The sequence below is a fragment of the Thunnus thynnus genome, chromosome 6 (genome assembly GCF_963924715.1).
Source record: "Thunnus thynnus chromosome 6, fThuThy2.1, whole genome shotgun sequence".
Taxonomy (NCBI): domain Eukaryota; kingdom Metazoa; phylum Chordata; class Actinopteri; order Scombriformes; family Scombridae; genus Thunnus; species Thunnus thynnus.
In genome coordinates, this window is record NC_089522.1 from 18,412,438 (window position 1) to 18,427,208 (window position 14,771).

The window sequence follows — 14,771 nt, forward strand, 5'->3', positions numbered from 1 at the left end:
GGTCGAAGAGATGAAAGTGTGTGCATGAGAGCACATGTGTGTGTGTCCGGTGTCACAAATTCATCAGTTGAAAGCGCTTGTGTTTGTGTCTGAGCAGTGGATACATCTGAACTAATGGCAACGGCGAGAATCCAATGAAAATAGTGAAGGAGGGAGGAACAGCTGAAGATGCATCTTTAACTGTTCCTCCCTCCGTCTGTCTTTTCCTTTTTCCAGACACTGAGAGAGGAACACTTTACACAACATAAATAAAGTGAGGTAGAATAAAACAGGCTTGGCAAAACCGTTCCTACACGTTTGAGTCTGTGTTTTTCTCATCTTACATTTCATACATGTCTGTGCTGGTGAAGCTAGACATGGCTTATTTAGCATGGGAATAAATCATAATGAGGAGCTTCTAAAAAGCTGCAGCAAAGATGAAAGGAGGAGAATAAAGGATGTGTAATGCTCATAATAACCTTCCTGTAAGCCAGAGTGTTTCAATGCCACGACACACAACCGCTAACACACACACAAGCACGGATGCACATAAGCAAACATACTGTACTTAAACTTGGTGATTATCTCGCTAAGCTTAGTTCCTCTCACCCCTCAGGCGTCTAGATGCTAACCTGTTGTCTGAGGTTCCGGCTGGGGCCTTTAGAGGGGTTCACTCTCTAAGACACCTGTGGTTGGATGACAACTCCCTAACAGAGATCCCGGTGACAGCGCTGGACTCTCTGCCATCCCTGCAGGCCATGACACTGGCCCTCAATCAGATCACACATATCCCAGATTATGCATTCACCAACCTCTCCGCCCTTGTCGTACTGTAAGTGACATCTTGATTTGTTTACTTTAAACTCTCCTGAGTTTTGGTTTCTCAGCTTACCAGGGAAATTATTTGTTCCGTTGATTTAGGCGGTGATGATTGCTGTGTGGAAATGGTTTTTTTTTGAGAGCGTAATTTCTGATTTGTTGAAAAATATTTGTGGCCTTTTTCCAGGCATCTCCATAATAACCAGATCAAGAGCATGGGCGCGAGATGTTTTGAAGGTTTACATAGTCTGGAGACACTGTGAGTATCACACACACACACGCACACACAAATTCCCAAAATGATTTCATTTCATAGGCCCAAATGACTACCTCCTCTGTTTCCCCAAACACTGACGCAGGCTTTGTAATGACAAAGTATCAGCAAGTATCAACATCCAATCCGTATAGTCATGTTTACAACAATCACATTGCCTTAGAATAACCCTAAGATATATAAGGATCTCCCAGAAATATAACCTCAGAAAGGTAATATAACCAAGGGCCATCAATTTACTCACATTGTGTGTCTGCCTCGTTTCTTTTTCTGTGTGTCAAAGTGTTTGGATACTTGGAACACCTGAAATTAATGTGTTTCTATAAATCTCAGGTATTAAGTGTGCCAAAGAATAATAAAGTGCAGCGCTAAATCGTAAAGTCATAATGATTAATGTCCTGGTAATTTCAGCAGGTGCTTGAAGGTTTCTCAGAACCACAACCAACAAATGAACGACAGGAATGTGAAGATGAAAAGTTGCTCTTTGATTACCTTGAAGTGACATCAACAGATTCCTCTGTGTTTTGTAAAAAGTAATTACTAAGCAGCGCTGGGGTCAAATATAGCTCAGCATGGCTACAGGAGGGTACGTGTTGTAACTTCAATAACTAGATCCTAACCACACACCAATATGGAAACCACAGAAAACTGACAGTCTTATGAAGGAGGTGGAAAGAGAAAGCGAGAGAAATTGCGAGAGCACGACCGTGTCTCCTGCAAAATTCATGGTGGTCTGATGAAAATACTCTTTCTGGTATGCTGCTTAACAACCTGTTGAAGTGTAAAAAATTATGCATTACTTTTTATGAGCATGTGTGTGGGCATACACATGTGTGTGCATAAGCAAGTACTTCTGCGTGTGCTCTCACAGAGTATAGCCAGCTTAACACTCAACTTAAAAGTCATTACCCTTGCTAGGAAATGTACGGTGTAAGTCCGGAAGCCACGCTTGATGGGATGAAGGGAAACGTAGAGAATGAAAAAAAGAGGGATGGAGCTCTCTGGACCAGAATAGTGTGTGTTAAAGTGCTGTGGCCGTCAGTGGTTGGGAGAGACGTATGATTCAGCAGGATAAGATGACAGGTGTCATTGACGTGGGGATTGTGCGGGTATGAGGTGTTAATCTCTCACAGCGGCATTGCTTATGAGAAATACTGATGGATATACTGTATGCATGTACTGTATTGACCATGTAAGGGAATTCTATACTATATGAATGTGCTGACCATGTAAAGGATTCTTTCCATGGCCTCACCCCTATATGACCCTCTCAGAATATGTGCCTCTTATCATGAACATAAGAAACATAAGGAAGGGGTAAATTTGGAATAGTGAAACATGTCTGAATAGAGATGTAGGGAGGACTTTAAGAATTCTATCAAAATGAACCGTGCAGAATATTCGAAGAGACTGTATTCAACATACTGTTCTGCTTCCCGACCGTAATAAATTCTGGGTTGAACTCAAGTTCTTTGTCTTTATAATCATCGCAATTGAAGAAAACCCTACAATATGAGAGACCATCTGCATCAGCACCACCCTCCCCAACCCCCAGTGTGTATTATAAAATCATTACTACGAGGAGCCGTCCAGCGGACTGCTGGAAAACGCAACAGCAAGACAGAGCAGATAGAGACAGACATTTCACAACATCCACTGAAACTTGGGGAAAACACGCATACTGTACATATCTTGAAAGAAGCACTTAATCAAAGGCATTTTTGCTGTCTTACTTGAAAAGAATAAAAACAAATCCAGTTGACTTTGACTTAGTATGTCTAGATATCCTATGACCTGGATGGCTAAGAATCTTCAAAGACAACATAGATAATATGCGTGCATACCCAGACACATGTCTTAATATGGGAAAGGACATACTCGTATGTATGCACAAACATACACTCTTTCATCAGTTCAGTACTGTACAGTACATACTGATAGACAGACAAGACGTACAGTAAAAAAAAAAAAAAAACTTTCCCTGACACCTGCGTATGAGCTGTGTCGACTATAGCAACGGTTGTTATGATACTGTGTTTCCTGGGAAACTAATCAGAGACAGACCTAAATAATCAGGTCAGAGCAGCAAAGGTCAATGGTCAAATCCAAACTTCACACTCTAGCTGTCTCTGAGAGTGGAGAGTAAATGACTATGCATACATATGCAATCAGACACAGTTTCTTACACACAAAAAATTATATATGGATGAATTATGATTTCCATTCCAGGAAAATAAAACCTCCATCATGCCATTTCAATATCTTATTTTATCATGACTGTTTATCTCTCTCTCTCTCTCTCTCTCAGGGATTTAAACTACAATGATCTCCAGGAGTTCCCTGTGGCCATCAGGACACTGAGTAAGCTTCAGGAATTGTGAGTGCACACGCACACACACACTAACACACACACACGAAAACACACCTGCCCAACATGACTATCATGGTTGCGTTATCCCAAGTAATCCCGTTAAGTGATTTTAATGTGGCACTCGGATACAATCTCTCTCGCCCTAAGCAGGTGCTGGCTACACACCCACACACCCCCTCGTCTGCACATACACACCGGCACCCGAGCACGTACACACAAACTATGTTTTCCCTCAGCTTCAGCAGATGTTCCGCAGCGTGCATATGTGTCACAGATACAGCGTATGTGTGCGTGTTTACATCTCATGTATCCAAAAATGTTTTTCAGCTGTGCAATGGCAGGTGCAACATGAGGACATATGACTTGCCTCTCGCACACAAACACACTCTATACCCCACCAGACGCACACGCACACACACAAAATCAGAAACATATAGACTGTCTGACTTACAGTATGTTTTTCTATTTGCAGGGGCTTCCATAACAACAATATCAAAGCCATCCCTGAGAGGGCCTTCGTGGGAAACCCTCTGCTCCAAACCATGTTAGCTTAATGCTTATCCTTGATTCTGTAACATGCATGTATTAGATAAACACATAATTGCTATTTCATGTCAACATCAAATATAACACAACTCATTCCCAAAAGCAAATTCATCAGAATATGTCCAAAATAATTATTCTCTTTCTTTCTTGCAGTCATTTCTATGAGAACCCTATCCAGTTTGTGGGAAAATCCGCTTTCCAGTTCTTACCTAAGCTGCACACACTGTAAGTATGTGGTCAGTAGAAACCATTCCACTAAGTTAGCCCAAACACTGTTTAAATCATTCTCTGTCCCTAGCAGTGAGAGTGGACATGTGTAATGGCCTACTGAATGATGTTGTGTTAGCGTATTGCTGTGCTGTGTGCTGTTGTGGTAAGAGAGAGTGTGTTGTAAGAACATGTTGAATGGAGTGACTTATGATGTCTAGTGAGACAGCCAAAACAGCCTGTGTTGATGTTGGAGGAAAAGTGTGATGGCTGAAATGAGCTGTTAGACAAGGTCTATGTGCACATGCATGTGTGTGTCTGTGTGTGTGTTTGTGTGTGTGAGAGAGAGAGTTTTATGACACTTTTCTCCCTGTTCTGCTGCAGTTCCCTTAACGGAGCAACCCAAATTCGCGAGTTTCCCGATCTGAAAGGAACCACCAGCCTGGAAATTTTGTAAGTGTTTCCCCCCGCCCACCACACACGCATAGGATTATTTAATCAAGTAAGGCTTCACCACATACAGCAACAAAGAATGTGAAAAGAGTCGACACTGAGGTTGAGGGCAGAGATACAATCCCCAGAGTCCAAGTACATGAGAGAAAAAGGGTGGAGAGAGATAAGGAGAAGAAAGAGAGAGAAACACAAAGAAAGCCAGGAGAAAAAAAAGAGATAATATGTGTGTTTTAGGATTCTAGGAGAGAGGGGGAAAGAACAGAAGACTCAGAAAAGGGATAGGGAGGGGTAAGCTAGTTATGCCAACCAATGACAGGTTTGGCGAACCTACACAGCTCCCTGTCTGACCAAGTTAGACTCACAAGATGGGGAATCCTTTCGCTTGCTTACACTTCAACAATGATCAGAGGATTCTCTCTCTCTCTCTATAGGACGCTGACCCGGGCCGGTCTCTCAGCTCTCCCTCTGGATCTATGTGAGCAGCTGCCTCGCCTCAGAGTGCTGTGAGTACAGACACACGAACACGCGCAGGGGGAGAGAGAGTGAGAGGTACAAAAACTGATACACAAAACCCGATTGTGGAGAGTTGTGCCCCCAAGCAATCATTTGTACAATCACGATGCTATGAAATCCAATCACTCCCCAAAATTATTGTCCTGCTATATCGCCTTGCTCACAGAGCCGACTGTTCACCCAAAGACTCAAATAATCCTGTCACCCCCATGATTTCCCACGCTATAAATCCACAGCTGGTCACTGTATTTATGTGTGTGTGTGCATTGTGTATTGTTGTAGGGAGCTGTCTTACAATCAGATAGAGGATCTGCCCAGCTTTTACCACTGCTCTGCACTGCAAGAGATGTGAGTAGTAGCCCCCCCCAACACTCAACAATCGCATGCACATATGCATCAGAATCTTTTTTTGTTTTTTTTGTTTACCTGCACATTTTGAATTGTGGGTGTGTATGCCTTTATGTATTTTTCTCAATAGAGGGCTACAGCATAACCAAATCAGGAGGATAGAGTCCAGCACTTTCCAGCAGCTCACCTCTCTACGAGCACTGTAAGTGCATTTTCCTCCATTGTCATATATTATTTTCTTGGAAATGCATTGTCTAGATCAGTGGTTCCCAACATGGGGATCGGGACCCCACCAAGGTGTCACCAGATGATGAATGGGATAGAAGAGAAGAAAAGCAAAATATAAATCTGTTAGAAACAAAATTCTGTAGATTGAAGTTCTCCAACTTTCCTCTGATTTTCTCCAAGGAATATTAAACCATCTGTGAAAGGAGAACCATTCTTGGTTAAACTGCTCATAACTCATAGTTTGGAGTAGAGATTAGTTCATTTTAAGGATTCAAAAGTCAAAAAGGTTTTGAGGCCATAATCAAGATCAAACTATGTACACTTATGACCCATTACTGACATCTAGTGGTAATAGACATACAACATTCAATGTGTCATTCCAATTTCTTTGAGTGCATTTCAGTTTGCTGTCTTTTCTGTCAGTGATCTGAGCTGGAATATGATCGAGTGGATCCACACAGATGCCTTCGCCTCTCTTCACTCTTTGATTAAACTGTGAGTAAATACGCTAGTCTTGATACATATCAGTCACTAAGCTTCTTCTCCCTTTCATCTGGTCCTCTAGCATTGTCACTCTTCTCCCTTAGTATTTGTGTATCTTTAATCAAAGTTAAGCTGTGTGTCAGAGCCGTAGCCTTACACAAACACTCTGTACTTGACTGTGTGTGCCACAGAAAACCAGTTGTCTTTGGCAGAGTCTACAGAGAGCACTGATATGCATTTATTGTTTGCAAAACCCCTTTGTGTGGCCAGGAGACTCATCTCAGGTGATGCCAATATAAACTGATTCATTGTGTGAAGACTAGTTGAAGTATGCCTAGCTAAACAAGCAAACTCACTACATCTGACAGGAAGTGTTATCTGGAGGGAATCTGATAGAGAGCCTTGTCTGAACAGTTCAAAAATCTAAAAGACAAGGCCTTTTTGTTACCGAGGATGACCCTCGGCAATATCTGAAATAAAAACACACTGGCTTGCTCTGATCTGACACCCACTCCCTTCTGTTTCTTTCTCAATTTCTGTCTATATTTATCTCAGGGACCTGACTGAGAACAGACTTAGCTCAGTGCCAGTTGCAGGTTTGGGGGGTCTCACCCATCTCAAGCTGAGGGGCAACACAGAATTATATGAGGCCTTCAGTCCTGATCACTTCCCCCGTATGAGGTAAGACACACACCATCCTGCATCTTTCTTTTCTGTCTTGTCTCTAATATTAACTTTTCTATTTTGGTTTCTCGACAAAAAGTGATTTAAGATGATAACATACTGGGTACATTTTTACTGCTCCAGGTGTGTAACCTGTGGCTGTAAGTAACAATGCATCCCTTCCCATCCCCTCAATTATCCTTCCTCTCAACTTACTATTAATATCTTCAATTTACCAAAAGCAGCCAAGTTCGACAATGGACTAATTACAGTGTATACCTGCGAGCCACTCCTGAACTGAACTCTGACAATGAGAAAGCATTTATCAGCAGCAAGTTAATTCTTGTTTCAAAGATTAGCATCCCTGAAGGCCTGGAAAGGTGTTGTACAATAAAAATGGAGAGTGAGTTTCAGAAGTAATAGGAGATGGCAGGTGATCAAGTGGCAATGTTAGCATGACTGTTGAACATCGCCCAAACCAGAACTCCTGGCAGAAAGACATTTGAAAAGCACTGTATATATACTGTAAAAGCTTGCATACAACCATCCACCACAAAGACTTCAGAAAACTGACAGTTTCACTCACATTTTCCCTATTGATGATATGTAATTTTGTTTGATTTTTCATCCCATCTGTCTGTTACAGGGTGATTGAAATGCCTTATGCCTACCAGTGCTGTGTGTATGGTTCCTGTGATAGCTACAAGCCAGCCAGCCAGTGGGACACTGAGCAGAGTAACACTGACGAGGACCTGCACAAGAGGACTGTAGCCATGTACCCTATCCATGCTGACACACACTGTAAGAAGGCACACACTTACAATATCTGTGTGAGCATACATACTGTATATAACACAAATGGTACCAATCTGGGTAGAGGGGTAAAGTCGTAAATGGAAATCTGAGTCCCATATGTCTGTGCTCACCGCCTAATTATTGACATAAGCCTGCTTGAAACATGTCAGAGCCTCGCTGAGACCACAGCTACCTGGCAACTGATCTACATTTACACTCGAGTGTTGACCCTTCCATGCATTCCTGCGGCAGGCATAAAATATAAACACCAATAAACCAAAATTAAGTTGAAATTAAAACCATTAAACCAACACCATTAATGCTGAAAAAATAAATTAATTAAAAAGTTCTGGGTGTACCAAAAGGTAACAATAGCAAAAGATGAACAATGACATATCACTGATTAAAATTTATTCACCTTTAATTGTTATAAAAACAATCATTATGAAATTTCATGGAGGTGTCTATTATCTTCTAGAAATATTTTTGTTTCACTGCGAAAGAATGTTAGATCACCTCCCTTATAAAGCCAACCCCCTACAGCCAATGCCACACACAATCTAACATGCATATAATCTGTATACCCATACAGAATAAGCTGTCATAGAACCTGAAACAGGCTAAACCGACCTTGTACAACAGATTGGCCCAAACATGTTGGACCTCTGATTTTTTACCCTAACAATGTGTTATTCCAGATGACCCTGACCTGGAGGAGTTCCAGCTAGAAATAGAAGAATCCAAACTACAGACCAGTGTCCAATGCACACCCACTCCAGGTAAGTGAAGTTACACCTTCAGTAACACAATCACGTTGTTATCAACTGGCTTGAAGAATGTTTTCTCACAAATACAGTATGAGGACATTTACAGCTTGTTTATCTAAAGCTGACTTGGTTTGTATTGTTTGTGGTGTTGCAGGTCCTTTCCGTCCATGTGACTCTCTGTTGGGCAGCTGGCTGGTTCGTGTGGGCTTGTGGTCCATCTCCCTGGTATCTCTCCTGGGGAACTCCCTCCTGCTCTTGTCCCTCTTCAGTTCACCCGGCTACCTGTCACCACTCCGCTTCACTGTGGCCTGCATGGGTGCTTCAAATCTACTTACGGGTGTGTGTACATGCACCCTGGCCCTTGTGGACGCTTTAACCCTGGGAGAGTTTGGTCACCACGGTGCCCGCTGGGAAGGGGGTCCTGGTTGTCAGGCGACGGGATGGGTCTGGGTGTTTGCGTCTGAGGCAAGTGTGTTGCTGCTGACTCTGGCGGCTGTGCAGTGTGGTGTGAGTGTGACATGTGCCCGTGCCTATGGGAAGTCCCCTTCCCTTGGAAGTGTGCGCACATGTGCACTTTTCTGCCTCACTCTTTCCCTCACCCTGGCTTGTCTCCCACTGGTTGGAGTAGGGGAGTATGGGTCCTCACCTTTCTGCCTTCCCTCGCCCCTGCCACCCCCAGCCTCTCGGATGTCATCCTCCCTAGTCTTCCCCTTGGCGCTCATTATGATGAACACCCTGTGTTTGCTCATAGTCACAGGTTCATACATCCGACTTTACTGGGAGTTACTTAGGGGAGAGTGTGAGGGCCTGTGGGACTGTGCCATGATCAAACATGTTGCCTGGCTAATATTCACAAATGGCCTCCTCTATGTGCCAGTAGCTTTCCTCTCCCTCTGCTCCCTTCTGGGTCTCCTCTCTTTGGGGGAGGAAGTGCTAAAATCAGTCCTCCTGCTTCTGCAGCCCCTGCCTGCCTGCCTAAACCCCCTCTTATTCCTGCTTTTCACACGAGACCACTCCCAGTTTTTCTTCTGGCCTCGCCCCAAAGCACGTCCACAGCTACGTCGGGACCACACTCTGGACTCACTGGTGTCTGTGGAGACAGAGAAGAGCTCCTGCTCTGATTCGTCGACACAGGTGTCACTCACTGATGCTGATGCCCTGTACAGTGGGGGTTCTTCTCTCCAACCTCGGCTGGACCCAATCAGATTTTCCCACTGCTCGTCTACTTCCTCTGTTCCTCTCATCCCTTGCCAGATACCCACTCCCACTGCCAGAGATAGAGACAGAGTGACAGAACGAGGGAGCCTGGATGACACTGAATGTCTGAAGAGTTTGGATCAAGATGTGATTCGTAACACTTGGCCCCTGTATCACTCTACTATGACTCCCTCTCTCACCTCTCATCCATGAGCCTCCAAGCTAGCTGTCTGAATAGTTGGGACACTATAGACACTCAAGGGCCATTATCGTACAGAAGCAGAAAGACCAGTTCTGAGTTATCAGTCTTCAAGCACCTCAGAATGAGTCCACACAGAGACTGTAGAGTACTCTAGAGAAGTCTATGAGAGCACAACAAAGTGCCTCTGAAAATGGAGAGTGCAACTAAAAGTTCCCTTCACAATAAAGACTATCAAAGGAAACATCACAATACGGCATTACTGTTCAAATAAAGGACAATTTCAGACACTATCCAGTGGACTGCAACAGTCATGGACTCACATGACAAAAAGAAAGCTGAAACAAAAGCCGTTAACTATATGGAAAATATAAGCATCAGACAAATCAGTGGTTTAGCCGGGGGGACTTTAGGTAGAGCAAGTAGAATTCTAAGTGTAAATGTTTATACTGAAATGTGATAATGAGACTTGCAGCTTAGAAGTTAAAGATTGTTCGGTTATATTTTAAGTGGAGTATCTAATTTGTTTTTTTAAATTTTATTTTATTATGAACTCTAACCTATTGCTAAGGTCTGCTTCAAATAAAGGGATTCATCATCAGACACACCAGGTCATTTTACCAGAGTAAGCTAACATTTTTCATTCATAGAAATGCTATTGTCAGATATATTGCTCTGCAAATATGTAATCGCTGTTATTAAAGTTATTCATGTGGTGGCAAAATGCAACAGGAAACAGATCGCACATACAATTTCATATGGTTTACATGGTTTTGTCTCAAATATGCAACTGTCGAACATGAGGCAAGCATACAGACTGAATGGGATGTAGCTATCTTTCTACAAACTTTAGAGTAGGCTAGCAATATGTACATACAATGTAACTACCTCTGAACTAGCATGGTATTGACTCACTACAGCCTTATGATGTTTGTCTCCCTTTTTATATGATAAACACCAAATATATAATTTTATATGTTAAGAAATAAATCCTTAGTTTGTAAAAAAAAAAACAATTTGTGTTGCTATTTAGGATGTACATACTTTGTATACAACTGGTAAGCATATGTTTGAATAAAATTATTATCTTTATACTGTATACATCAACCACTTTGTTTATGCTACTTTTCTGAAACACACTTTCACACCACTCAAGAAGTCAAGGCATTGTATGTAATACATTAATTTCAACAATCAATTAGCGTTAAAAAAAACTTTATTATTACAACACAAACATAAACTTTATATATATAAATATATGACGATATTTCAGAGTTAAGAAGACAAAAGCATACATGGTACATTAAAGTAGCTATTACCACTAATTAAAAAATAAAATTATACTCTACAAATTGGCAGGTATGCAAAGCATGGTGGCTCTGGAGAAGAGACCTGTGGCTCTAACAAGTGTGGTGGAAACTACACACAGTTTTTCTTTGCTGGCTCCTCTTCCTCCTGCTGTGCACTGAGGGCCTCTCTTTTGCGTGATGATGCTTTCTGATCTGGGGTATTTTCTTTGTTGCTCTCTGCGACTCCCTGAACACAGACAGATACAAACTCATTCAGACAATGACAACACTGGCCATCTTCAACTTTTCCATATCCAAAACTTAAAAGTTTGAAATGTTAAGGTCACATTTCAATATAAATTGTACAGGCTGCATCACTTTGTAGTGCTGAAGATTAAATTCTATAAAGGGCGAACAGCACCATCTTGTGGGTAGAAGATACCACTACAAACAGCTAATGCAATGACAAGATACACCAAGTCAACATGTCATTATTAACAATGCAGCCCACCAGAGATGGTCAGTATATAATAGAATTTTAAAAAGATTCAAGAGAATAACTGCTCAATTTATGAACAACAGCAAATACTTTAAAACTGCTTCACCTATAGGCTGGAGTGACTTACCGTGTTCTTCTGAACAGCATGTTCCTCTGTCCACTTCTTGGCCGTCTGCATGAACAGCTGTTTGTTGTATTTGAACTCTGATGACTGTATTCAAAAAATGTAAGTGTTTCTTTACGGTGTTCTTCAGGTGTATACAGTAGGGTTTCACAATCGATCACAGTCTCGCAAATACTCTATACTGTGATTTTAAGACTCTAGGAGGCTGTATTTTTGTGGCAAGAGGTAAAGGTGTCTACTCTGCCATTCAGCAAAACATCTGGCTTGTAAATCAATGGCATACTTGAAAGAGATTACTTTTTAAGCATAGTATCACTTAGTTAAAAAAAAATGTAGAAAAAACTTCACACATCAATATTTGTGTTCCAAAAAAAACAAACTAATCAAACAACTGCAGTGTGATTGTGCACAGTATCAATGCTATGCTATGTGTGATTGCAAGATCAAGTGCAACTCACAATATCAGCCATGAGTGGGTCATCTGGATTGGGCTCAGCCATGAGCAGCTGGATGGAGGTGAGGACTGTGGAGATGTTTAAGGATGGCTTCCAGGCACCCTGAATAAAAAAATAAAAAGCAGGAAACATAACAACACATGTAAGCTGGTGCATCTTATTTCTAACATCTTGATCCAAACTCTTCAGATAATTTGGTTTGTTCGTGCAATATGTTACAACCTTTGGTGGGAGTTTGAGAGCGTCATGGCAGATACGTCCTGAATTGTCAATGTTTGGGTGGTAGATTGGGGTCAAGAATCGTATTTTGGGAGGCTCAAATGGGTACCTATGAGAGGAAAGTAGCAGGTCAGTCCTACTACAGAGTAGTAATGGTTTGTAGCAAAGACATGGGGGAGAGCACTGCTTTAAAAATGTTAAACCTCAGAGAAATTTACCTCTCTGGGACCTTGATCTCCAGGGAGAAGAGTCCACCTTCATATGGAGTTCCTGCTCCTCCAACTATCTCTGTAAACCAAGGGAAAGAAAATAAAGCATTCCATTGAATCACAAACTGTATTAGAATCAGAAGCTATGTTCACTAAGAAAAAAAACATATAATGAATTTGTGCTGGTGCCGGTGTCAATACAAGAAAATAAATTAAGGCAACAAAATAGTATAATTATGACATGTCTATCAGTTGAGGAAGATTGTGCCACAGTATTGAAAGTGTCAGAACAGCTAGTGAATAGACCTTGTGGTGACCTGTTACCAGAATAAAACTGCGTCACTTAAAGTCCAACTGAAATTTTTTTCTGAAATATTTTTTTGCTACATTTACATGTCTGCTCTGTAAATACTGGAATATCGTTCTCTGTAGGAAGATGTTCATATTGACTATCAGCCAGACAGTAGCCTGCTATACAGCACAACAGCCGCAGACTTAGAACAAAAACTCTGAATAGCTTTTCTTGTCCTGCACCTTAGCTTGTTGAGCAAGTGACCAAACAAACATTCACCAGGGAAGAGGTACTGCTAATAACAGTTTTAATAAGCTGGTCAGCTGCTGCACATTAAACAGCACATACCTGCAAATATCACTTCTGTCCATTTACAGTACTGTGCAAAAGTTTTAGGCACTAAAAGTTAAGTGAGGATGCCTTCAAAAATAATGCCATGAATGTTTTATATTTATCAATTAACTTCATACAACGTGTAGTAAATGGAAAAAAACTGAATCAAATTAACATAAGCTTGTTCCAAGCATGTTGGAGAACTTTCTGTGGCTGTCTCAGTGTCTTCTGTCTCTTCATGCAATAGCAGACTGACTCGATGACTTTGAGATCAGGGCTGTGTGGGGGCCATACCATCTGCTGCAGGACTCCTTGTTCCTCTTGTCGATGAAAATAGTTATTCATGACTCTGGCTGTATGTGTGGGGTCATTGTCATGCTGCAGAATACATTTGGGACTGATCAGACACCCCCTTCTGATGGTATTACATAAAGGATAAGAATCTAGACATCTAAAGTGGCAAAACTTTTTCACCGTGCTGCTTCAATACGACCACTATCAAAACACTGTCTACCCATGACTTCAAAAGCTACAGTGTAAGTTTCAGAGAACTGGTGCCTGCCAGCTGCTGACAATCAAACACAGACACCATAGCACCTCCAGCAGCTTTGCAAAAGGAACATTTTTTATATTTACCCAATTATATTTTCTTCCTTTTAATATAAAAGATCCTTTGCCAACAAATTAAAAAATACAGACAATATCTTTACTACAAAAGAGATGACTAAATGTGACTTCAGTTGAATTTTAAGACAATAATTGATTATTTTGATGAAATATACAGTGTTCTTGATAACTAAATTAAGTCTTATTTTAGATCCAGTGTCTGGACCCTTACGATCGTACTTACGTGCCCGGAGGTCGTCTATCCGTTCCTCAGTCTGCCAGCATGTTATCCCGGGAGGTGGCTCGGTGCTCAGCATCTGAAGTTCACGCTTCAAACGGGAAGCCCTCTGCATCCTGTTCAACAGTGAATGGTGTAACTTAGCTATATCAATAAGAAGCAGTGATTTTGGCCCCGGGTTAGACCCAGACTATTGACTGATTAATTTGGTACGGAAAAAAAGTAATCAATCGTTGTATGATAATAAGTTTAGTCAGCTGGGTGTTCGATTACGTACATAAAACTATACTGTCACAAGCTTAACACTGCTTATAAGATACTAGCTAAAGTTTTAGCCTGGCAAACGGTGTCGCTATGGAAACATTAGCATGTCATTCTAATGTCAGTAACAACGCTGGAGTTAAAATAAGATGTTGTTTACTCGATATAAAGTTACATTCGCTTACTTTTCTCCCTCTTTCGCAGTTGTCGTCCACTTCTCAACAACAGCTGTTTGGCTTAACAACAGAGAGAGGCCGAAATGAGGCGACGTGGTTTCTGTTTTGGATTTCCCTCTCCCTACGTCATCAGCGCTGCCCGCGTTCAACTTCTTCTTCTTCTTCGGTATTAATGGCGCGTTGCACTCACCTTGAGCATGATCGCCACCCACTGTTACATTGAAAGTG

General features: G+C 41.6%; 2 protein-coding genes across 2 annotated transcripts in view; one reads left to right on the plus strand and one right to left on the minus strand.

Annotated features, from left to right (window-relative positions):
- Positions 1–11,013, plus strand: part of LOC137184554 (leucine-rich repeat-containing G-protein coupled receptor 6) — a 45,760-nt gene extending 34,747 nt beyond the window's left edge. Inside the window, exons 5-18 of the mRNA XM_067592339.1 lie at positions 596–811; positions 986–1,057; positions 3,381–3,449; positions 3,916–3,987; positions 4,143–4,214; positions 4,581–4,649; positions 5,081–5,152; positions 5,445–5,510; positions 5,641–5,712; positions 6,162–6,233; positions 6,777–6,902; positions 7,531–7,685; positions 8,378–8,458; positions 8,601–11,013. Of these exons, the coding sequence (XP_067448440.1) occupies positions 596–811; positions 986–1,057; positions 3,381–3,449; positions 3,916–3,987; positions 4,143–4,214; positions 4,581–4,649; positions 5,081–5,152; positions 5,445–5,510; positions 5,641–5,712; positions 6,162–6,233; positions 6,777–6,902; positions 7,531–7,685; positions 8,378–8,458; positions 8,601–9,856 (2,470 nt within the window). The 3' untranslated portion in view covers positions 9,857–11,013. The remainder of the gene's footprint in view (positions 1–595; positions 812–985; positions 1,058–3,380; positions 3,450–3,915; positions 3,988–4,142; positions 4,215–4,580; positions 4,650–5,080; positions 5,153–5,444; positions 5,511–5,640; positions 5,713–6,161; positions 6,234–6,776; positions 6,903–7,530; positions 7,686–8,377; positions 8,459–8,600) is intronic.
- Positions 11,014–11,040: 27 nt separating this feature from the next.
- On the minus strand, positions 11,041–14,695 carry ube2t (ubiquitin-conjugating enzyme E2T (putative)). Its single transcript, XM_067592346.1, has 7 exons — positions 14,553–14,695; positions 14,113–14,222; positions 12,647–12,716; positions 12,432–12,537; positions 12,213–12,311; positions 11,758–11,841; positions 11,041–11,378 (listed from the first exon to the last, which is right to left on the minus strand). Exons 2-7 carry the CDS (start codon positions 14,219–14,221, stop codon positions 11,262–11,264), a joined length of 585 nt encoding a protein of 194 aa, XP_067448447.1. The 5' UTR covers position 14,222; positions 14,553–14,695; the 3' UTR covers positions 11,041–11,261.
- Positions 14,696–14,771: the final 76 nt, after the last annotated feature.